This window comes from Ursus americanus, chromosome 18 (genome assembly GCF_024610735.1).
Source record: "Ursus americanus isolate L20-20 chromosome 18, mUrsAme1.1.p, whole genome shotgun sequence".
Lineage (NCBI taxonomy): Eukaryota > Metazoa > Chordata > Mammalia > Carnivora > Ursidae > Ursus > Ursus americanus.
The window spans coordinates 51,197,587-51,223,065 of record NC_142144.1 but is presented as its reverse complement, the minus strand read 5'-3'; the positions used below and the strand labels follow the sequence as shown (position 1 = coordinate 51,223,065).

The 25,479-nt window shown below is 37.6% G+C and overlaps 1 protein-coding gene across 2 annotated transcripts in view; it reads right to left on the bottom strand.

Annotated features, from left to right (window-relative positions):
* The window catches only part of TTC39B (tetratricopeptide repeat domain 39B), a 117,629-nt gene that overhangs the window by 14,776 nt on the left and 77,374 nt on the right, over positions 1 to 25,479 (bottom strand). For both annotated transcript variants that reach the window (XM_045780704.2, XM_045780705.2), the window contains 11 exons: positions 24,363 to 24,430; positions 21,425 to 21,489; positions 15,477 to 15,582; positions 14,065 to 14,130; positions 12,542 to 12,650; positions 11,847 to 11,914; positions 11,697 to 11,756; positions 9,871 to 10,032; positions 9,154 to 9,245; positions 4,658 to 4,784; positions 1,204 to 1,312 (listed from right to left, as the gene is read on the bottom strand). In XM_045780704.2, coding sequence (XP_045636660.2) covers positions 1,204 to 1,312; positions 4,658 to 4,784; positions 9,154 to 9,245; positions 9,871 to 10,032; positions 11,697 to 11,756; positions 11,847 to 11,914; positions 12,542 to 12,650; positions 14,065 to 14,130; positions 15,477 to 15,582; positions 21,425 to 21,489; positions 24,363 to 24,430 — 1,032 coding nt within the window. The remainder of the gene's footprint in view (positions 1 to 1,203; positions 1,313 to 4,657; positions 4,785 to 9,153; positions 9,246 to 9,870; positions 10,033 to 11,696; positions 11,757 to 11,846; positions 11,915 to 12,541; positions 12,651 to 14,064; positions 14,131 to 15,476; positions 15,583 to 21,424; positions 21,490 to 24,362; positions 24,431 to 25,479) is intronic.

Sequence of the window (25,479 nt, the reverse complement as noted above, 5' to 3'; positions counted from 1 at the left end):
CTAGAGCTACGTTCAATATTTAATTTCCCATGTGGAGAATATATCGAGGATGGGGCTAGCCACTCCGTCAATGCCCATCTTTTTCCAGTTAAGAAATATGAGTTAACTGTTATAATTTTCCCTGCCTTTTCCTGAATTTCTATGCCCTTTGCCATGTTTGTCACCATGGAAGTTTTCTTTTACTTCTGTGGTTAAAACATTCCAAAGGATAAGCCCTAAATGATTGGGGGCTGATGAGGAATACTACAAAGGCTATCATTTATGGCATCATTTATGAAAAGATAAACCCTCTACTTAAGCTAGAGAATTAGACACTGTCAGAGCAAGAAAACTTTGGATATTATCTATGGTTCTTTGGATAGCCTCATCCCATTTTAAAAGAAACCCCAGGCCCAGAATGATGAGGTAAGTTTCCCAGAGTCTCACAGCTGCAGAGCTGTAAGCCCATATGGCCTGATTTTCCTTCTACCATGCCGGCTGCTTCCAGGAAACGGAGCTTCCAGTAAACTAAAGAGGGGCCTCTAGGACAACCAACAGTAATGAGTAAAAAAATTAAATTGTGAGAAAATGTCAACTTGAAAACAATCTTCTGTGTCTGCAAAAACATAAGAGGTATTACAGAGCAAAAGGAGGCATGGAAAGAGTCACAAATTAAAAACCAGAAATGCACTCTAAAACTTAACTGATTGTTCATCTTTTTCAGTGACAGACTTATTCAGATATAATCCATGTACCATACAATTCACCCACTTGAAGTACACAATTCACTGGTTTTGAGGATGTTATAGAGTTGTACAACCAATACCACTGTCTTAGAACATTTTCATCACTCCAAAAAGAAATGCCATGCCCTTTAAAAGCTATCACACACATGCCCCAGTTCATCCACCCCTAGTTATAAAACCACTAGTCTACTTTCTGTCTTCATAGATGTACCTGTTCTCAATATCTCATATAAATGGAACCATGCGATAAGCTGTCTTCTGCAACTGGCATCTTTCACGTAGCCTCGTGTGCCCAAAGCTCGTCCACGTTGCAGCGTGTGTCATTCCTCCCTTCCTCTGATTACAATCACCCAGATCCTTGCAGCCCAAGTGCTTTGTCTTTGTGACACACACAAATGAACACGGGTAGATATACACAGGGAAAGGGCAGGAGAGTGGTAATGAAAAAGATTTCCAGGCTTCTACTTTTCATACTTACTTTCATTTTGTAAAGCAGCCTCGGCCTTTTCGACAGTGACCAACAGATTTTCAGAAAGGTCTTTTCTCTTGCTCACTATTGGAAAACCATTCCAGACATACATCATTTCCTAATGAGGAAGAACGAAAAGCCATTTGCAATTATGTGAGGTTATTCAATGTCCTTTACAACAACGAAACTACTCTCTTGGTTGCTACGGATCTCAAGACAACCTTCAGAGATCACTTTCCTTAGCTTTCCTCATTTGGAGTGTGGTGAATACAATTTCCCCCTTTCTCATTTTAGCATATGCCTTTTGCCTTTTATACCACTCAATATATATAGTATATTATGTTTTTACTGAAAAATGTACTCATTCATTTAAGCATCTACTGGTAGTTGATCCTTTTGGAAGATAATAGGTTACAAATACAGAAATAAATAGAATATTTTTAACTGATACTACGAACAATTGTATTTGATACAAATTTTTGTTGTTACTTTTAAGTAAAGGGAAATATTTTAAAATATCTGCCAACTGTTTACATAAAATGTTTCCAAGGACTTCACTGGAAATGAACATAGAAAATATTTTAATGGTTCTTTCATCCCATTAAAAACATGTGACAGTCCAGCAATACAATCCAACATGCAGGAAATGCATTCATTTAAAGGCCATATGGCTGAATGACAGCCCCTGAAAGTGTAAACTAATGATTTCTTATTGCAAATTACATCTCATAGGCTAACAGATGAGAATTTTTTTGGACCAAAAGCAAATATGCTTTTGCTTGAAAATATTTTTCTAACTTTCCTGGTAGTACAGTTCATATTTTTAAGGGTTTAAAATAAGCAGGGTAATTAGTATCTTCTTGGAGATAAATGAATTTTAAAATACGATAAAGATATTGTTTGAACAGCTTCTTACAGGGAAGTCACATAAATGAGGAAAATACATTCAAGTGGCAGCAAAGTCACCTCTACTCTACGGCACTGAAAACTAAGATCACAACACTCTAATTTTTTTTAACATCCAACAGTTTCTTATTGCTAATAGTGTAAGACCTTGATTCAATAATTAATGGAATAATTAACTGATGATCTTTAAGTTTTGTTTTTATTGAGAGACTATCAGAAGAAGGCAAGCTCATATCTGAGATTCTAAAAATAACATTTTGGTGAAATTCCTGGTTAACACCAATTCAAACCAATTCTACATCCTTAAACCTGCAGAAAGAAGTGCAGTTAGTTCCCCTTACTCAAAGTAGGATATAGTTATATACACATGAGCAACTAAGTTCTAGGGCACAGAAAGGGCTATCAGGCTTTAGAAAATTTTCACGAAAGTTCTGTGACACAAAGAAGAAATTTCCCAGTGCAAATCACTTGATAGAAATCAATCAGGAATGGATCTAAAAGTATAATTGGTGAAACAGCAATAGTCTCCCATGTGAGCTGGGAAAGGGGGATGCTTGGTCATTTTGGTGATTTGCATGGTGTTCCTGTTTTTATCTGTGCTCAGATTTGATGACAGAGTGCTATTTTTGTCTCATTCCATCACAGGCACAGAATAACCTGGTCTGATGGTGGTGCTCTCTGGGATTGTTTATCTTAAGTAGAGAACAACTGGACCTAGGTATAGGCTAGTTCCTATCTGATACCTGTTACAGGCTACCGTTTTCTTTCTCACAGAATATATAAAGAGCTCCTATGAGTCAATGACAAAACAATAAACAACCTAATGAAAAATTACATTAGTATATGAACAATTCACAAGAGAAGAAATAAAAATAATAAGCACATGAAAACATGCTCAACCATACCAACAGGGAAATGTAAATTAAAACAGTGAAACACTGCTGGTAGAAATTTAAACCAGTAAAGGCTTTCTGGAGGGCAATTTGGCAATGTCAAAATAGTAACTGCATATACTCTTCAACCAGGAATTCCATTTCTAGAAATCTTCCCAGAGAATTACATGACCATGCACCAAAAAAAGCAATATAGGGGCGCCTGGGTGGCTCAGTCGTTAAGCGTCTGCCTTCGGCTCAGGGCATGATCCCAGGATCCTGGGATCGAGCCCCGCATCAGGCTTCCTGCTCCACTGGGAGACTGCTTCTTCCTCTCCCACTCCCCCTGCTTGTGTTCTATCTCTCGCTGGCTGTCTCTCTGCCAAATAAATAAAATCTTTAAAAAAAAAAAGCAGTATGAAAGAATATTCATTGTAACATGTTTGTAATAGTAAAAACTGGAAACTAAACTGTCAAAGAGGAATAGCTGAATAAACTCTGGAATACAAAAAAAAAAAAAAAAAAAAAAATCAAGAAACCCCAAAGGAGGACTGTAGGTGTCAGCTTGCGTTTAATGGTTTTCCTGTGCTGACTACATATGCAAAACTAAAGCCCCAAAGAGCCCGAATAATTTGATACATTCAGTACTTTTAAAGAAGTATTCATTAAAAAAATTTAAGTGGAAATTATGCTTTTCATGAAGTGTAGTCTAAACAACATAATGATTAAGAATGTGGGCTCCAGGGACACATGGGTGGCACAGTCGGGTAAGCGCCTACTCTTGGTTTCGGCTCAGGTGAGATCTCAGGATCATGAGATCGAGCCCCACGTCAAACTCTACGCTGAGCATGGAGTCTGCTTGAGACTCTCTCTTCCTCTCCCTCTGTCCCCCCTGCTCATGCTCTCTCTCTCTAATAAATAAATAAATCTTTAAAAAAAGAAGAAGAAGAAGAGGAATGTGAGTTTCAGCACCACACTGTGGAATGCAGCAGCCACCAGCCACTTCGGGTACCTGAGCACTGGAAATGCGGCCAGTCCACACTGAGATGTGCTCTGAGAGTAAACTACACACTAGATTTCAAATAATTAGTACCATAGATAGGAATGTGAAATATCTCATTAAGTTTTTACTGGTTATATGTTCAAACAAACATTTTACATATGTTGGGTGAAACAAGATATGTTCTTAAAATTATTTTCACGTTTCCTTTAATTTTTTACATTTTTTTGACCTCTTAATTTTTAATGTGGCAATGAGAAAAGGTAAAATCATATAAGTGGCTTGCATTAGAATTCAACTCAACTTTAATTAAGCCAACTCACCTCTCTGCCTGAATTTCCTTATCTATAAAATGGGGCTACAGGGAGAAAGTACCCTCATAGTTACTGTAAGAATTAAATGATATATTGTTTTAAATAGCCTTTCAAAAAATAATAAATGATATATTTTTAAATATCATAATGCCTAGAACATACCAAGTAGTCAAAAAACATTAGCTATAATTTTTATGATTATTTAATTATTAATAATTCATAAATGTTCACCTTACAAATATCCTTACAATGGCATTTAATTGAGCCAAACTTCACAGCAAACAGCTAAACTTCACAGGTGTGCTTCCTGCTGCTGTGAATAGATGATTTCTTTCTAAAACACCAACAGTAAATAAAATAAAAACAGATACCAGGGCAGGCACGATGAGCTTCACAGGAGCAGGCAACGAGGCAGAGTAACGTCGAGACTTCCTTACAGCAAACTTCTCAGTAGGGATGGATTTCCCGGCAATTCTCTGCTTTAAGCTATCCACCTGTCTGTGAAGAACCCAACCCCAGCCCCAGCAAAAGGTCATTAGAACACAGACGTTATTGATACCTGCAGTTTTCATGCTGCACTCCCCATACCAGCAGCAGCAGCAGCATCTAGAAATGCAAATTTTCAGGGCGCCTGTGTGGTTCAGTCAGTTAAGCGTCTGCCTTCAGCTCAAGTCATGATCCAGGGTCCTGGGATCAAGCCCCATGTTGGGCTCCCTGCTCAGCAGGGAGTCTGCTTCTCCCTCTCCCTCTGCCTCTTCCCCAGCTTGTGTGCGTGCTCTCTCTCTCTTTCTCGCTCACTCTCTCTCAAATAAATAACTAAAATCTTCAAAAAAAATTTTTTTTTAAATGCAAATTTTCAGACTCCACCCCAGTGGTGGAGTGACCTAATATTAGTGATCTAATATCAGTGACTCTAGAGCTGGGCGCAGCAATCTGGATTCTAGTGAGTCCTCCAGGTGATTCGGATGTGTGCTGAAATGTGAGAACCACTGACTGACACATACTTCTCTCTAGTTAACGTGGCTAATATCTTAATTTATCAAACACAATCAAGGAAATCTAGATATAAAATTGGCAATGCACCCCAATGTTTGTAGCAGCAACGTCAACAACAGCCAAAATATGGAAAGAGCCCAGATGTCCCTCAACAGATGAATGGGTAAAAAAGATGTGGTGTAAACACACACACACACACACACACATACACACACACACACACAATGGTATACTACTCAGCCATCAAAAAGAATGAAATCTTGCCATCTGCAAAGACGTGGATGGAACTAGATAGAGGGTATTATGCTAAGCAAAATAAGTTAGTCAGAGACAGACAAACACTATGTGATTTCACTCATATGTGGAATTAAAGAAACAGATGAATATAGGGGAAGGGAAGGAAAAATAAAATAAGATGAAAACAGAGAGGGCAACAAACCATAAGAGACACTTAACTATAGGAAACAAACAGGGTTGCTGGAGGGGAGGTGGGTGGGGGGATGGAGCATTAAGGAAGGCACTTGAAGTAATGAACACTGGGTTGTACCTCTGAAACTAATAATACAGTACATGTTAATTAAATTGAAATTGAATAAATATTTTTTTTTTTTAAAGATTTTATTTATTTATGTGACAGAGAGACAGCCAGCGAGAGAGGGAACACAGCAGGGGGAGTGGGAGAGGAAGAAGCAGGCTCCCAGCGGAGGAGCCTGATGTGGGACTCGATCCCGGATCGCCAGGATCACGCCCTGAGCCGAAGGCAGACGCTTTAACGACTGCGCTACCCAGGCGCCCCGAAATTGAATAAATATTTTTAAAAAAATAAAATAAAAATAAAAATAAAAATTGGCAAATTCCATAAATAAGCAGGAAAAGAGTCCAAAGTATTTACTTTTACGTGGATACTCAGAGAGAGGAAAAAGGGTATATGGTACATTTCATATTCATATCTATTCCTACTTATTCCTGTCTTTATCCTAGGACACAGATCTGTAAGATAACGTGCTTCAAAACACAGCTGTCAATTAATGTATACTTAGAGAAAAAGTTTCTCAAACATAGGTTATTTTGAAAATAATCAACTAAAGACATGCACCATGATTACAAACTTCCTCTTAAAAGCCTAAGAAATCCCCATTGTGAAATTTACAAGCACATAAATATGAGAGTAGGACGGAGAGACTCTATATTCCCAACGCACTTTCTTGCACACAAATTTGTAAGTGCACCAAACAGGTTGCTGAGACAAAGTTCAGGAAAATAAATATCCAATTACATCATTGAAAGAAAAAGTAAGATGAAACAAGAGAAAAAATATTCCAATAAGAGGACAAGATTGTGTTCGGTTCTTTCTGGCACAATCTGGGGATATGAACTCTAAAGCAGAACGCCCATGATTTGATGTTCAGTAACATCAGAGGAAGAAGCAGTGGAAATGTGAAGTGGGGGTTGGGGATGGGGGATAGAAACATGCTTTGGACAGGAAATCATGTGGTTTGAAGACTGCAGAGTCTGTATGAAAAAACATTCACTGGGCGACTCTCTTCTCATTATCCCAACCAATTAGATGCTATCATACAGCAGACCTCAAGCTTTCTTCTGAAAATAGGACTGGTTACATGTTTCACAAAAATTGTTTTGATATGGAGAACACTTACTCTAAAGTGGAAGAGACAGAGGGAGAGTTAAAGATTTCAAAGTATCTTAATATTCCATTCCATCCGTTGTTTGTGTGAAACAAGGACGTACATTTTACCAGCAAGAGGTGGCATGAATCCTACCATGGCTTCCACTGGTGTTGATTCTATAGTTAGTATACATGTTCCTTTTTGCAAAAATAGCTTTTAAAAAGAAGATGAAAAAGTGGTTTTGGTCCTATCTTCAGATTTGTCCTGACAAATCTTGAGGGTCCAGCTAACATATTATTTCTTGTAACATGAGCACAGGATATAGGATTCCATGTAAAAAGTTTTGTCATTAAATATGTTTGAAGGATGTAGTAGAGCTTCTCTCTTCCTTAACTTCCTCATCTCCAGTGGTCAGCTCCTCCCCTCTACCATACCCTCTCTTAGACCACTTTGGCACCTGTGACTTTGCTACCTTAAACAACATGGAGATTAAAGGCACCGACCCCCTCCCACATGGTCAAAAATCCACAGATAGCTTTTGACTCCCCCCAAATTTAACTGCTAACAGCCTACTGCTGACCAGAAACCTTACCAATAACATAAACAGTTGATTAATACATATATTGTATGTTGTATGTGTTAAATGCCATACTTTGACAGTAAAGTAGACTAAAGAAAAGAAAATGTTATTGAGAAAATCATCAGGGGGGCACCTGGGTGGCTCAGTCGGTTAAGCATCTGCTTTTGGCTCAGGTCATGATCCCAGAGTCCTAGAATCAAGTCCCGCATCGGGCTCCTTGCTCATCGGGGAGCCTGCTTCTCCCTCTGCCTGCAGTTCCCTCTGCTTGTGTTCTGTCTCTCTCTCTCAAATAAATAAATAAAATCTTGAAAGAAAGAAAGAAAGAAAGAAAGAAAGAAAGAAAGAAAGAAAGAAAGAAAGAAAGAAAGAAAGAAAGAAAGAAGGAAGGAAGGAAGGAAGGAAGGAAGGAAGGAAGGAAGGAAGGGAGGAAGAAAAAGAAAATCATCAGGAAGAGAAAATGCATTTTCGGTATTGTACTGATCAAAAAAAAGTCCACTTGAAGGGGACCCACACAGTTCAAACTCATGTTGTTCAAGGGTCAACTGTACGTTAAATGTAGCATGATGTCCTATCAAATATCATCTTTTAGTCCTTTAACGTGCAGTGCTCCTTCCTTCAACAGGTCCTCTCACATGCTCTTCCCTTGGTCTGAAACTGTACCACCACAACTCCCTGCTGCCTCGGCGGCTCCTACTCTGCCTGCAGATACCATCTTAACCATTACTGGCTCTACACATATATAAATACCCTTCCTCCCATTGGAGAATGGTGGGGGGACAGTGAGCAGTGTTGACGATGCAAGTATTATCAGCTTCTGGCTTGCTAACTGTGGTCCCAATCACCAAAAGAGGAAAAAATACCAGGTTTGCTCAGGAAGACTAAACACAGTAAGTTTAACATGCTTTTGGGTGGCACAATTGGTTACACGTCAGACTCTTGGTTTTGGCTCAGGTCATAATCTCATGGTCCTGGGATTGAGCACCACATCGGCTTGGGACTCTCTCTCCCTCTCCTTCTGCCCTTCCCCCACTCTCTCTAAAATAAATAAATAAAATTTTTAAAAAATAAATAAACAAAAAATAAATAAAATGCTTTCACATTTTCAAGGAAAGGTGACAAATGGGAGCTGGCTATATGGGTCGGGAGCTCAGTCAGGAGGTCTGAACTAGGGATTTAAACTTGGCCTGGCTGAGATTTCCTAAGGTTGAGGCTCTAAGACATCAACATTTAATAGCTGGATAAAACAGGATGAGCCTACAAAGATACTGAGAAGGAATGGCAAGAAAAGTAGTTAAGAAAAAAAAATTAGTCGTGTATTATAATTTTGCCATTATTTGTGTGATAATTTCACTGATGTCTGGTTCCATTACAAGATTATAAACTCCACAAGGACAGGAGCCATGCCTGTTTATTCAACACCCAACACGGTACCCTTCACACAGTAGGTGCTCGAAAACAAGGTTACAGATGATGGACGGACACCAATCTAAACAAAGTTAAACAGATAAGTTCACAGCAGACCCTCTCTGAGTGTGGTTTTTAAGTGTTCCTGCACTGAATGAGTAGAAATTAAAGAAGATATGAAGGTAAAGTCTGGGAGAACACTTAGGGGGAAAGAAGGATATATCCAGGATGTGTGTCATAGCAAAAGTGCCTTGCTTACCTGAATAAAGTTACCACATCCTCTTTAGTTGCCGCTACATCCTCCTCTGGAAGCATACTCAAAATTGCAGCTTTCAAGAACACGTAAGTTGCCTGGAGGAAAGAAGAGAAGCAGCTAGTTATAGGGCATCTCTAGGTATGTGACATTTCTATCTTGCAAGTCAGGAATGACCTACAAACTGTCCAGAGGTAACATTTAAAAGGCACCAAAAAAAATAAATAAATAAAAGGAAAAAAATAAAGTCTTATACTGCCTGTTTCTACTGAGAAGACGTTTCAGTTAATTTTGACCATTTTCCTATTATACAACTGTAGTGTTTATGGTCAAGAAAGTACACAGAATGAACAGGGAACTGTTGTCTCATTTCTCCCAACTTCTCACAAATAGATCAGAATTAATTTTAACTATTATGAAAAGCCTTGTCATCAGGGCATCATAAAATCTATGGAAAAATTATCAAGGCTGTTGATACTGAATAACTTTTAAATGTAAGTACACTTCACCCTGAGAGGTAAGAACCTCTTTGTTGAAAAGGACTGTTTGGATGGCTTTTAGAACATGTAGAGCTAAAGACAGTGCTTCTATGCTGTAGGTACTTAATGCCTAAGTTGAGAAAGTAGTGTTGATGTCATACTTCTGAGCAATCGGTCCTAAAGAAAAATCATCCTGGACACTTACTAGCAAACAGATAACAGTAATGAAAACATAGCACTTTACCTTGGACCATTTACTTTCTTTGCAAAGCAGATCAGAATAATAATATGCCTCCATCCAGTTTTGTTGGAATACATAAATCCACATCAGCTCCCAGTAACAGAGATGGTGAAACTGTTTCCATTCTTCTTGAACTGAAATGCATTTTCGAAATATCTCTTGTGCCTATAAGTCAATTGCAGAAAGCTGATCATCCAGATATTAGACAAGGAGAAAATAACCTAATGGAAAAATACATAAATCACTTTGTACAAAAAGAACAAAAGCATCGCTCATTAAACCACTCAATGTGATGATAGATGTTCCTTTCCCTACATGCAATGATACAATTAAGCTCTGCCTCTTGATTTAGCTTCGTGAGGGGGCTGTGGGACTTTATAATGTGGGAGTAGTGAAGTTCCTTCCCAGGAAGATATAAAATGCAGAAGTCCTTTACCAAAGGACTGAAAATATAAAAGTCAGAACTCCCAGAAGTTAAAATATACCTTAAACAAAGTTAAAGGAAGGCTGGGAGAAGATATCACTACATCCACAACTGGCCAAAATTAATCCTTATCATATAACAATTCAATAAAATACTTGAAAAAAAAAAGACAACTCAATGGGAAAATTGTCAAAGATATGAATAGGTAATCAGAGAAAAAGATATACAAGTGACAGACATACACATGAAGGAATTTGTAAACTGAAAAATATAAATTTAAAAATTAGATTCTCAGGGCACCTGGCTCAGTCGATTAAGCACCTGAATTTTGGTTTCGGCTCAGGTCACAATCTCCGGATCCTGAGATCAAGCCCCACGTCAGTCTCCAAACTCAGCTTGAGCTTGTCCCTCTTCCCCCCACTCAGCCCCTCCACCCCCACCCAGCTCTTGTGTGCATATGTGCATGCTCTCTCTCTCCCTAGAATAAATAAATAAAATCTTTTAAAAAATTCGATTATCATATTTTGGCTATGACATGGGCAAGAATACAACAGATAATGTCCAGAGTTGCCAAAGTGCATTGGAAGTAAGTATGCTCATATCTTTACAGGAGTTTAAAAGGAATAACCTTAGTTATTAACCTTAGTTAGGAGGGCAATTTGGCTAAATTTATCAAAATGCAAACATCTTTGACCTAGAAATCCTGATTATCAATATCTGTCTTATATAAATACACCTGTGCACAGAAATATACACTTGATGATGTTTACAACAGCATTATTTACAGTAGCCAAATGTCTATCAATAGTGGACTGCTTAAGTATCATATATCCATCTCATGGAATGAAACCCAGCCATCAAAAAGAATGAGGGAGATTTAGATACACTGACCTGGAAAGAAATCCAAGATGTATTGCAGGTAGAAAAAAAAAAATCAAAGAAAAATACATATGTTTGACCTCATTTGTGTAGAAGAAAATTATTTGTGAGTATACGTCTATGAAAAAGTCCATAGTCATCATCTTTAAGAAAACTAGTGAGTAATTTCCTTTGATGAGGAGTATGTGTAGTACAGCGAAGTTGTATCTTATGCAGGGGCTAGATTTCAAAGTCAATATGCAATACAGAAACTGATCAAGTTTTTTCAAATTCCTTTAAAGGTTGCCCACTTGTATTTTGTATATTCTACCCCAAGCTGACTCATGTATTTAATGTGTAATTATAGACTGTATTCAGTAATCTACATATAGAATGCGTACACAAAATTAAATTTGGGCATTTTAATGACATGTTTTGTCTATATTGCTGTCTAGTGCATATAGCTGAATTTACTTAAGCTGAATGAGTGTGACACAACCCCACCTTACAGACAACTCCCCAAGTTACTTCCCCCAAGATAAATTACCTCTTCCACATTCCCTTTCAGCAGCTCTATCCGGGCATGATAAAACAACATGAGGGAGCCCTGGGGAGAAAGGAAGCAGACAGACTGATCAGTGGTCAGCCCCGCCTGATTGGTTATGGCCGAAACATGCATTTCAAATTCTAAGCATACGTTTGGAAACTGCTGGAGGAAGGGTGCAAGGAGACTCTCTGCTTCCACAACATTCACTTCTCCTGTACCTAGAAATGCAACAGGAAAGGCCTCAGTCTTCATGAAACAGGGTAGATACTTATAAGTAATTCTCCACATTTCAGTAAAATATAGCAAACACCTATTTGTGGAAAAGATAAGAACTGTTAATTTGGCAAGACAAGTCCCACCCACGACTTTAGTTTAAGAAAGCTCTAGGACCGACTAATTCCTAAGAATGGAGGGAGTTATTGTTGAGTCCTAATTGGGCTTTCTGGGTTTAATAACAATATTAACTTAACTTCACCAAAAATTAAATTTTCTACTCAAAAAGAAATCTAATACAAATATGCTAAAATAGATCACCTTAAACAAACTTTACCAAATGTCTTTAGCGGAAAACAGATAGAAAATATTCAGGGAAAGAAATCCTCCACCCCCCTCTGCCAAATGTTACTATGACAAATGTCACTATTTTTCATCTTTCCTCAAAAAAGAAAAAAAAAGTTAAGACATACAGACTACTAGCACTTAGTGATTTATTTTCTAATTGTTTTAATTGAAATATAATTAACATACAATGTTATCTTGGTTTCGAGGGTACAATCTAAAGTTTGTACTTACTCAGATGAAAGGTAATCAACTTTCAATGACATAAAACGTACTCCAGTCCTTACCAAGTATTAGGGAGATATAAGTATGAAAAGCTAGTATAGTTAAGCAGCATAGTGGAGACCTCATGCTTCTTCCTGATGCACCTTCCTGTAACTGCAGGAGGCCCAACTCCTGTGGGAAACAAATGCATTTCAGAAGGAGACAACATGACTGAAAAATCACATTCAGACACTACAGAGGCCGAGTTCCTGTGTCTCCACCCTCCAAGAAGGTGGTGTCTATTTTCCAAGAGCTTAGAAAAGGGGCAATGCTTGACCAGAAACAAAAGTTACATTTTAAATTGGCATGAGATAGATAATCTCACAAACTCTTTCATATTATGTGATTCTAGGGAGAGGATAAAGGCAGTGCTCATTTCATAGAAATGTTGTATTTCTCTGATAAAAATATTAATTTCTTCAAACATGCTGAGGATCTAAGTATGAGGCATTATGGTGGGTATGAACAAATACAGGGTTTTTTTTACATTTTTTATTTAAATTAAATTAATTAACATATAATGTTTTCTGGGTTTCAGAGGTACAGGCCGGTGATTCATCAGTTTTATATGATACCCAGGGCTCATTACATCACATGCCCTCCTTAATGTCATGAACAAATACAGTTTTATCTTCAAAGACCTTTCCAACAAATAGGGAAGACACTACATGAACACACGGTCATATTAGAATGTGGTGAATGCCGTAAGAAAGATAAATGATTCCAACTTAGGAATACTTGAGCTTCACTGGGAGAGGATAAGGGAAAGTGTGAGGAACAGTGGACATTTATCTCAAACCTAATGGATGCAGAGGCTCTCAAGAGAACATTATTTGGGAGGCTGCTGGCCAGGGAGCGCATCCAAAATAGAGAGTAGCAGAAGCACAGAAAACAGAAAAGCACACGACCTGTCGGGGGGGGGGGGGGCGGGGAAATAACAGTTTCTTATACTTGTTCTCATATAGTTCTCAAAACCTGCCCTTTTCACTAATAGGGACAGCTTTTGCAATAAGGCAATCTGGTAATAGCATACCGAGTGTTAGGTTTAATAAATGTTATCTACTACAAAAACAACCACACAGAAATATAATGAATGAAATTCATGGAAAACATTTCCTTGCTTAGTTTTATCATGAAACTTATAAAAGTGCAAGGAAACCCAAAATACTAGAAGTATACTTGGTCCATGTGAATCATAAAATGTGAGACATAGAAATCTAGCCTAATTTCCTGGTTTTACAGAACGCTCTGGGGTTGCTAAAAGATTAAGGAAGCATATTTTAACCACACAAGAGTACGAAAGTCCAGCAAGTAGCAGTGTTAGTAAAACATACTTTTTAATCCCAGAACTTAGGTAACAAAGTAAAAAATTTTAGCTTTCAATAGAAAAACCATCTCAGCTCCTGAAAAGTACAATCAAGACCCCAATGACTTTTTACTGTCCTGCAAACAAACTGTCAATAACTGTCATGCTAGTTATGAGAATTGCTGTATTGCCCTCATATTCATCTTTCCTGTCAAAACCATGATAAAATTAAATTTGTACCCTGTTTCCTGAAAATCCTATAAATTCTAGTAGTCTGATAATCCGTGCTGGTAAAAGGGAGAGCATCTGCAAGAAGAAAAAAGTATACTTGTCAGTGTATCTATCTACAGATAAATATTAACCTCCAAACAACTTAAAGTTTTAATAATTCGGTAATATGAAATATTAGATAAAGTTTGAACCACTATACATATCTCAATCATCACATATTACACATACAGTAGTCATTACTTGTGAATTAATTTCATTTAGCTAAGACAATGAACCTAAAAAATTTAAAAACAAACAAACAACAATGGCAAAAACCCTGGCCTTTTCAGGATGCTCTAGAGAATACTTGCTCCTCTTATGTGCAGTGATGAGTGAGTGCTGAGAAGGCAATCCCTCAGTGCCCACGTCCAAACAAGATCTCTTTTAATATCCTTTTCCAGAAAGCAAGTCTGTTGAATTCTGCATAATATGCAGGAGTCAACCAAAAGTGAACAGCATGGCACTACAGTTGCTTTCTAGAACATCCCTGGGAAGCAGTGGGGAGGGGAAATCCAGCCAGTGCAAGAGCAGGTCACCTGCTTGTTCATTTTGCTAGGAGAGAAATGGCCACATGTGTGATTCTATACGGATTCATTGGCTGCATGGTCAGGGATTTGGAAGGAATATCATTGGAATATTAATGACAAGGAAGTCTGGGGAAGAGTATAGACCTTTCTGAATGAGCAAAAAACATGAAGATATTTGTGTCCCATGTGAATGTTCACCAAAGCCTGACCTCAGCAGAGGAGGATTTGAATAATCAAGTGAATAGGGTGACCTGTTCTAACAGTCAGCCAGCCTCTTTCCCCAGCCACCCCTATCATTGACCAACTGGGTTCGCAAACAAAGTGGCCACGGTGATGTACACACTTGTGTATATTATTCCCTTTACCACTGCATTTTCTCATTAATTCCAGTCAAACCTTAATAAATTTCAAAATCTCTATAAATAACAAGTTACAGTTTGACAAATACCTACTCAAACTCTCTGTCTCCCCCTCACAGCATCAAAATCATGCCTCAAGTTATATGGCTACTGCCTCACCTATTTTCAATTCCAGGGCCGCCATTGCTAGAGCAACAGTATTTCTGACGTGGAAATGGAACCAGATTCCAAGCTCCTTATTACCAAAAATGTTGCTCGTCCACTCAGAGTGCTGCATGCTTTCCCTTGTGTGCAATCCAAACCTAGTCTGAGCGTGTGCAGAACTTTACAACACATACTGGCCAAAGTCACCGCTGGGTCACAACACAGAAAAACTGATCCCACTCTAGACACTTGTCAACAAAACCCAGGCAGAGGTTCACACACAGTGGAGAAGGCTCTGGAAACCTTAGCTTCTTTTACAAAAGCTTCTGGCGGCTTTAAATTATTTACTTACCAAATTAAAGGCACCTATTCCAAGCTTGACACCCCCTTCAAACTCATAGAAGAACTGCTGTTCAACTTTGCTCTTCTGAATTACATGCAGGATAGAAAGACATTCTCTGGATTGAAGAAAAAAGTTATCACGTAAGTTTTACTATGACTCTGAAAATAAACGTGAAGTCAAATTTCACACTGACACACGATAAGATAAATGTGATCAGCCAAAACACTAGGCAATTTTTCAATGGAGGTGACTGTGCTGAGTTTAACCTAAAAGGCTACTCGGGTAATAGTCATTAAGGAAAAACTGACACACCATTTCTGCCCTGTTTATCAGGAGCAATCTTTCTGGTCTGAAACAAGACAGGGTTCGAACATCAGCACACAGGACTCCAGAGCCACAAGACTGCAGGGCCGTGACCTCACAGCTTTCCAGCAATGTCTCACAGAAGACTTCCCAGGGGTGCTCCATCCTTCGGTTGCTGTGCACGCTTGAGCAACCCTACCTTCCACCGCGTATCTGAGGTGCTACTGCCAAAAAGATGTGAATTTCAATGTGATGGCCATGATCTCAAACAGACCAAATACATTAGAGCTTGCAAGTAGGAAAGACTGAAAAAGGACAGCAAATGCCATCAAACTACACCATTTGTCTTTCTTTTTCCTATTCCATCCAAGCAAATCTTTCCAATTTCTCATTTTAATTTCTTTTCTGTATATTTCCCCCTTCCCTTTATATCTGCAAAAGGCAAATACTTAATCAGAGAAATGCAAATTAAAACAATGACAAAGATATAAAACTTGGTAATGGACAGGAATGGCTTACCAAATTGACAAATATATATTTTAAAGGTAATAAGAAATTACCAGGTACTATATATCACCTTGTGTAATATAATTATAAAGTGTACAACTTCATTTATGATATGTCCTAGCCAAATTAATTTAACCTGAATCTAATATGCCGATAGATCTAATTTCCAGTTTACAGGGAATATAAGGGGCTAGAAGAATGCTATGGACTGAATTAATTATGACCCCCCTCCAAATTCATATGTTGAACCTCTAAGGCCTAATGTGAGGATATATGAAAATAGGGATTTTTAGGAGGTAATTAAGGGTGGGGTCCTAATCTGATAAGACTGGTGACCTCAGAAGAGAAAAAGAGGGAGATTATTTCTCTCTTGGCCCTGGGAGGGCTGAGCAAAAAGTAGTTAACTGTCTGCAAGCCTGAAAGAGAGCTCTCTCTGACCATGCTGGCACTGATCTTAGACTTCCAACCTCCAGAACTGTGAGAAAATAAAATTCTGTTCTTTAAGCCACCCTGTCTGTAGGATTCTGTTACGGCAGCCTGAGCAGACTAAGACATAGAACAAGCTACATGAAAACTCAAGGAAGCCATCAAACAAAGCCGTGGGATATTCTGTAAGATAACTGGCTTGGGCTTTTCAACAACCATCATGAATATAGAGACTGTTCTAGAATAAAAGATATTTAGTGGACATAAACATAGGATGTAGTAGACAGTCTTATGTTGCATCCTGGTATAGACATTCCAGCAGTAAAAGAAATTTGGGGCCAACCAGGAAAATGTGAAGACAGACTGAGTATTATATGAAATGAAGATTTATTGACATGGAAAAGTAAAGATCATTAACTGAAAAAAGCAGGTTACAAAAGAGGATGCACATTAAAAAGTACATGTATGTTTAGATTTGGACAGAAAATATTCTGAAATAATATATACTAAGGTTTAACAGCCATTACCACCGTGTGCAAAGAATATGGGGTGTGAATGTTAATATCTGCTCATCTACATTTTCCTATTTTCCTAAATATATATGTCACTTTTGTGATAATAAAGCATTATTTTAATGTTTTAAATGGAAAACCAGTGCTGGCAAAGGAAAGAACAAATAGACATATTCATCTACTTTGGTAAAAGGTGGTTATAGTATGGAGATTGGCAAACTACGGGGACATAAGCATGCTCATTCATTCATTTATTGTCTGTGGCTGTTTATACTCCACATAGAGTTGAGTATATTATTTTTCAGAATAATTTTTTCAATATATATCAAAAATCTTAAATACAGGCGTACCTCTGACCCAATAAATTTAATTTTATTCTAAGGAAATAGCATGGATAAACACAAAACTTACCATAAGGAGAGATACTGTATTACTATTTATAATGAAAACATATAAACAAACTAAATAGGCAATAATGGGAAGTTAATTAAAAAGGCAATCACATGAGTGTATATATTTATACATACACACATGTGGTATACCCACATAATAGAATGCTATATAGCCATTAAAATCCATGATGAACTAAAAATATTTAATGACCTAAAATTCTGTGACATGAAGTAAAAACGGAAATTTCAAAATGACATGAACTATATGATTTCATTACATAAAAAGATAATTATATATGCTCATACACATGCATTAAAAACTCAAACATCAAAATATCAATAGGATGGCAGAAGGTAGAAATGATTTTCAGAATTCTTTCCTTTTTTAATCAAAATATAAATGTTCTATTTTCTGTTAATAGATGATTGTTACAAAATTTTCAAATAACATGGAGAAAGTGTAAGGACCCTGACATGACTATCCCGCAGACAGGTGGTTACTGTTAACAGCCTGGTATATAACCTTGTAGGTGGTTTTATGCTTTAGTAAGAACGCAATCTTTAAAAACCACAAATGGGATCAAATAGTATATACTGTTCTATAGGTTATATTGATGATTTCCCATGAAAATGCATGAGAGCTACCTTATTTTTTAACAAATGCATATTACTCTATGCTATGGAATAATTTATTTAACCAAATTCCTATTGTTAAATATTTACATTGTTCCCAAATTTTCCATATTATAAACAATGCTGCTAAAAGTGTGCTTGTACATTCATGAAGTACTTTTCCTACATTAAATACTGTTAACTATAGTTAATCTATCACAACTATCCTTAGGATAAATTCCCAGAAAAGGGACTTCTGAGATCAAAGGTGATACACTTTCTTAATTTTGATACATATTGTTGGAACATCCCTCAGGAAAATTCTATCAATTTAGATTCCCACCAACTTATGAGCTCCTCACACTGTCATTTTGCCCTGAATCATCTGTATCACATTTCCCTTTGTATTTTTTATTATGGTATATTTCGCCCTGATGAAAACTGAAATGTTTATTTGGTCAAGTCAGTCTTTTATGGTTCCTGATTTTACGTCATACTCAAAAAGGCTTCTGAAATTGACATCATGTATCTACTGATACGATAGATTACGAAAGGCACGATATCACTTGTATGCTATTCTTGCCATAGATGCAAAATCTGGATGTAATCATGAAGAAACATCAGATTAGTTCCCACTGAGAGACATACTACAAAATAACTACCCAGTATCTTCCAAAAATGTCAAGGTCATAAAAATAAAGAAAGACTGAGGGACTCTTCCAGATTAAAAAAAACTGAAGAGACATAATAACTAAATGCAACATCCCCGATCCTGGATTCAATCCTGCACCAGAAAAAGGATATTTTTGGTGGGACAATTAGAGAAATCAGAGTAAAATCAGTAGAGTAGTTGATAATACTGCGTCAATGTTAGTTTTTTGGTTTTAATAATCATATTGTGGTTCTATAAGATGTTAACATTGGTGACTCTGGATGAAAAATATATAAAAATTCTTTGTAAAAATTCTGAAGTTATTTCAAGGTAAAAAATTTTTAAATAAAAGTTTAAAGGCTTTTGTGCTTTAGGACTATAAAAAATATTTTCCTATGTTTTCGCTAGTACCCTTTTACAAATATTTTAATATTAGAGGCGCCTGGGTGGCTTGGTCAGTTAAGCATCTGACTCATTGTTTCGGCTCAGACATTTAACCAACTAAGCCACCAAGGCATACATATCATCTAAAAAGTCAAGAGCAGCACCTGGGTGGCTCAATCAGTGAAGCGTCTGCCTTTGGCTCTGGTCCTGATCCCAGGGTCCTGGGATCGAGTCCCACGTCGGGCTCCTTGCTCAGCAAGGAGACTGCTTCTCCCTCTCCTGCACCCTCTGCTTGGCATGCACATGCTCGCTCTCTCTTTCAAATAAAACAAAAAAACAAACAAAAAAATCTTTGGAAAAAAAAGTATTTCAAGAGGAAAACTGAAAACAATATGTCAATTTCCCAAAACTCCTCCCTACCTCCACGCTCTTGGATGGAATATAATTTTATGAAATTACTTTGGGTAAAATTGTCTCTTAAAATACTAAATCTTGGTTCTGCTCTCACTAATGGGGCTCTGCTTCTAATAATGACACACATACTAGCTTATATTAGATTAACCCTCCCACAGATAACAGTTATGAACTTTGGAATTTAAATATATATTTAAAATGCATTTTCAGGCACTGGAAAGTGAAAACAAAAAGTAGTTAGAAACTGGAGAAGAGCTGAACTTCGAAAGATGGGAGTATCTCCCACACGGACTTTGCATTTACATAGATAGTCAGCTGAAAGTGCTCTTGAAACCCCACAACATGGGCTGCCTAGAACTGATACAGAAAGCCACAGTCCTACTCCTGGGGCTCCTGGGTGGCTCAGTTGGTCAAGTGTCCGACTCTTGGTTTCGGCTCAGGTCGTGATCTCATGGGTCATGAGACTGAGCCCCACCTCGGGCTCTGTGCTCAGAGGGGAGTCTGCTTGAAGATTCTCTCCCCCGGCCCCTCCCTCCACACTTGGGCACACCACATGCGCACTCTCTCGCTCTCTCTCAAATAAATAAATCTTTATGAAAAAAGTCTGATACTGCATTGTGGGGTTTATAATATATATAAGTGTACTATCACAAGAATAGCATAAAATACAAGTGGTAAATAAAACTATATTTTCACAAAGTTCTTGTATTTTATGGGCAATAGTACAATATTAACTCTAAGTTGACTGTGATAAGAAGGATATTATAATCACTACAGTGACCTTTAAAAAAATCAAAGAGGGCTACAACTAAGAAAACAATAGAGTGATTGATTACACTGGAATATATATGTATTTTTTAAATTTTAGTAACATAATAAAAGGCAAAAAAGAAGTGAGAAAACCAAATGAGGCAAGAGAACAAGAAAAGTGGTAGCCGAAAGTGCAAACAAATCATTTGTTATACTGAATAAAAAAGCAAGACCCAACTATAAGCATGTATAAGAACTGCAATTTAAATATAAAAACAAAGATAGGTTTAAAGTACAAGAATATATGACATATTACACTTAACACTAATTATAAAAAAGTATGAGTAGTTAAATTAATACCAGACAAAACAGACTTCAAGACAAGAAATATTATAAGGAGTTATGTAGAGACAGTTTTTAATGATAAAAAGGTTAATTCATTAGGAAGATAAAAAAAATAAAATATATACATAAACTTAATAACAGAGGCTCTAAATATACAATGCAAACACTGATGGAACTAAAGAGAGAAATGGGTAACCCCAGAATCAAAGTTGGAGATTTTTAACTCTGTGAGCAAATGATAGACCAACTAGATAAAACTCAATAAGGATATAGAAGATCCGGACAACACTATGGGCTACCTTAACCGAGCATTTGAATCGCTGCAGAAAATTCTATCAGGCAGTGCTGCTCTAGAGTCTAGACCGAAGACATACCCGTAATTTTAAATATAGAAATCGATTTTAGGAGAGAGAAACTAAGATTTCTCTGTAATTAGAAATTATGTCAGTAGCTTTTTTTTTTAGCCATTTTTCTCAAGATTGCATTTAAACTGAAATTCTGTTGTTCTATACCACTAAACACATACACAGTAAGCCAAAAAATCAAGTGCCTTTTTACCAACACCAAATAAAACCTAGTCATACTTCATGAGAATTCTGAAGTACGAATTGGACGGAGTACAAGAATCATTTAAAAACAACATCTTAATTTTTAACTTACTTATATATTTGGTAACTTGTCCTAATTTTGAGTCCACCTTTGATGAAGTTGATCATATTTTCATCCTGAAAACAATTCAGTTAAATAATTAGATCCTTTAGCAAAAGATTCTTTCACTGTTCTTTTATATATTTGTGTGATTAGAACAATACACTATCTTTTGAGGACATAATTTTTAAATTAAAACATTCTTCTTGCTTTACATTTGAAATGCTCTTCTGTAATTTTTCTTCCAAGTTAGATGGCAAAAAGAAGAACGCATTTTAAAAATCTTTGCATTACTTCAAGCAAGTAATTAAGGAAGTAATCCTTACCACTCAGTGGCCAAATATGTTAGTCCAAATCTACTGTGATAAACATCATCTAATGTGCAATTTTCTTAAGGGTTTGACAGAATCCAGAATGGGTGATTTAAGGATATGCTCTAAGGACAAACTTTCCAGTTCATCACACTCCAGTAAACGGGATGATGGTTCTTCTTTTGCAGGGTACTTTAGCATTCAGTCTACATTTAACACCGTAAATTTCACTCGTATACATTTCTAGAACAAAAATTACTGATCTGGATTCTAAACTGATTGTCACTAATATGCAGGGTTTTTTTGGAGAAAAAAATCATTTCACTTTTCTTTGCCTGATGGTCTTCAACCATAAAGTTGAGGCAGAGAGCCTAAGTGAATTATCATTTTGAGGGTCAGCATTCTAGGATTCCAAGAGACTCTCTTAATAAATTATATCGAAAACTGCTTAAAAGAAGTTAATCTAACAGTGCTAATGAAGACAGACCCGTATTTCACATTTCCAAGGAGAATATTTTTCTAGTCTATTGATAATGGAGAAATACTCTGGTATTTATTTCCTGTACACTTCAACATCCTTCTAAAGCAAGAGGAAAATTTACTTTAGCTTACAAATGTCATTAATTATTAAATCTTAACATTTAAATTATTATAAGAATCAATAAATACAAAATTCACTATGCAACTTAAATGTTTATCTTCTTATTTTAAGGAAACTTATGATTACACAAATTCCAAGACTGGCCTGGAAACAATTTCCTAATCACATTAAAATCTGCCTCAAATAATAATTTTTCATTTCGTGATTCACCAAACATTTACTGAGTGCCTATTTTACACCAGGCATCTGAATGCAACATCAGACAAAAGCAATACAAGGTGCTAAGGACTGGAGTCATGCACACGGATGGAGATATGCACAGGATGTCATGAGAGCACACAGCAGGGGAGGGGGTGGCATGGAGAGGCCCACAGAAGCTTCCTGGAAGCATCAGGGCTTAAGGCACAAAAAATGATTAGGAAGTGGCCAAATGAAGGAAGGCAAAGCAGATGCGAACCTTGCGAGCCAAGGGAAAAGTCAAGCGGAAGGAAAGGCAAGGAAGCATTAACGATCCTGGCGTGCCTGGCCATCTGTGCTTATGTAAGTCAGCACCGCCACAGAAGCTTCAGCAAGACAAAACTAAGGAGTAAGAAAGCTACCTCTACCGTGCCACTCAGGTACGCAACACACCTGTCACTAGCATCTGAGGCCATGGGTAAGAGGGGAGGAGGGAATTTGGGAGAAGATACCAGTTTAGTTTGAAAAAGCCTCCCCCGCCTTGCTGATATTCTGATCCGGAACCACTGCCATAGCCCATGAGAGCGACTCACTGCTAAAGCACAGCAATGACAAGGTGAGATTCTCATCTCTGAGAGGGTGCTCAGCTGCACAGTGGACAATGAGCTGGAGGTTAAGAGAAATGAGAGCCAGAGGGTCAGTAGGTCGCTGTGCTGTCTAAAGAGCTGATGAACACCCCCACTAGAACACTCACAGAAGGAAGAGGAAGAGATGGCACCGCTAAATCTTCAAAAGGTAAAAGAAGCATGAGCATTAAACTGGATATGGAGGCATGAGAAAGAGGGAGGTATCTTGGATATCTCCCAGATGTTTAATTACAAGTCCCCCACATTTAAAATAAGCCTTCAAATCCCAGATTTAATCGTCAAATCCCCATTTGGAAAACACATCAGAAAAACTGGGGGGCCTCCGTGACTAGCATTATGCTTACTGAGGCAGTAAGAATGAGGTTTTCAACCAGACTTCATAATTTGTAGGGTTTTAGGAAACAGGGTCATAGACCAGATTGATTCAATTTTATTAAACCAAATCCAACCGAAAAAGTCAATCTCCAGGAAAAAAAAAAGAAAAGCAACTCTCAATACAATGTAAAACATTGTGATTGAGGAAAATTTTCAATTTTACAATTGCATTTCTGCCCCCTTACAATCTTGACCCTACCTCTACTCCCAATGTATCCATCACCTCCACCCATGGGGCCATGATGCTTTAACAGTTCCTGGAGGTAAAATTAAAATGTCCTTTAAAGAAAGGTATTCATGGTTTGGTCTAGTGACTTTTTAAATCTGCTCTTCCAAAGGAAGAAATTAAAGCAAGAAAGGGGCATGAGAATAGAAAGAGGGGGAAAAATAAAATCTGAAGTATATATGAAAACCCTCGCACTCAAAGCATGCATTCACCGAGCTTTGCATCTGTGTAAGAAGGGAATGGGCAAGGATGAAGATGCCTCTCTTGCCCGGGCCTGTAGCCCTCTACCATTAGCAAATGCAAAGAGGGATAATCCCACACTTCTCATGCAGAGAAGCATCCAGAAATTAGGTGCAGTAGTTGCAAAACAGTTCCTTTACAAGGCAGTGGTTCCCAATAGACTGAAATTCAAAACAGACTCCAAGTGCATTTGAGTAGGAACAAAGCTCCCTGGGGTCATCTTTCAGTCCAAGTTTATCAGAACGACAAGTATCTTCCATTACAAGTCTAAGTCAAAAGAACTGAAGCACTGACATAGAATGAGCCCCATTTTTTCTATGTAGTACTGGCAGGCTTCCCCAGCCTTACTGATTCGAAGCCAAACATTTATTACCTGCACAAACGTGAGTGCTGCTTTCTGTAGGAGACACTCGGCATAACAGATTTCGGCATGCATTTCCTCTATTAAAAACAAATAAAATTACATTAAGGAAAATCCTGTGTCCACAGTAATTGCTCTGAGATGTTCAGGAAAGACTCGTAACTCAATGAACCCAAGAGAGACACAAAAATCGAGGTTGCTTTGGTCCTTCCATAAAAGCAGAATGATGACCTTGGTTCTCAGTCCTCAGCAAGATTTTTCCTAGAATGTGTAAAAGGATTTAAGGAAGTCATCTTTGGCTCCACTCAAATATAACTGCAAAGAGTCAGGCGCTTGGTGCCAGAGACCCGAACTCAGCTCACAAGAGGAAACCAAAATTTAAAAGCACTTAAAAAAAATTATTTTTTAATTTAACAGTAACAGGTAAGTTTAACAGAGTTATGGAGATTGAAAAAACTATCTTAAATTTATGAATTCTAGCTTCTAAAATATGAAGGTATGATAATCATGGCAATGATCAGACACACTATTAACTTAAAGGGAAAGCAACAGTTCTCTGGAGTTCTGTGAACAAGTATGGACCAGCATGCCCAAGGCATGACTCCTCACACACAGAAGACATGATATAAAAAGAGCTCGCACTAGCACAATTTCAGGCTATTTTGATCACTGAGATATCTAGCACAGGAACAAGGCACTGACAAAAGGGACTCTGTAAAGCTATGTATATCCCAGGGACATATGGAATGCCCCAAAACACATGGCCTGTCTTCCTAAACAATACCTTACACTTGCAGAGACTGGGGTGGGAGGGAAATCTTTGCATTTTTGCATAAACAAAATCAGCAGATTCCTGATTTATCCATGGGATGCAAATTGGCATTTTTTTTTTTTTTTAAGTAAACGAGCTTGGGGTATTTAACAGCCTGGATTGGAGGAAAAGTTCTGCCATGTTGTGGGTATCCATCTCTCTCTGCTGCTGGCCACCTCATTTATAAAATTCAGCTAGTAACATCTTCACTTCACAGCTAAAGAATCAGATGAGGTGCTGAAGGCTGAAATTACAAAGAAGCAATAGGGGTGAAGATCCTTCCACCGCCTGCCTACAGATGGGGCCAGCCTTGCGGAG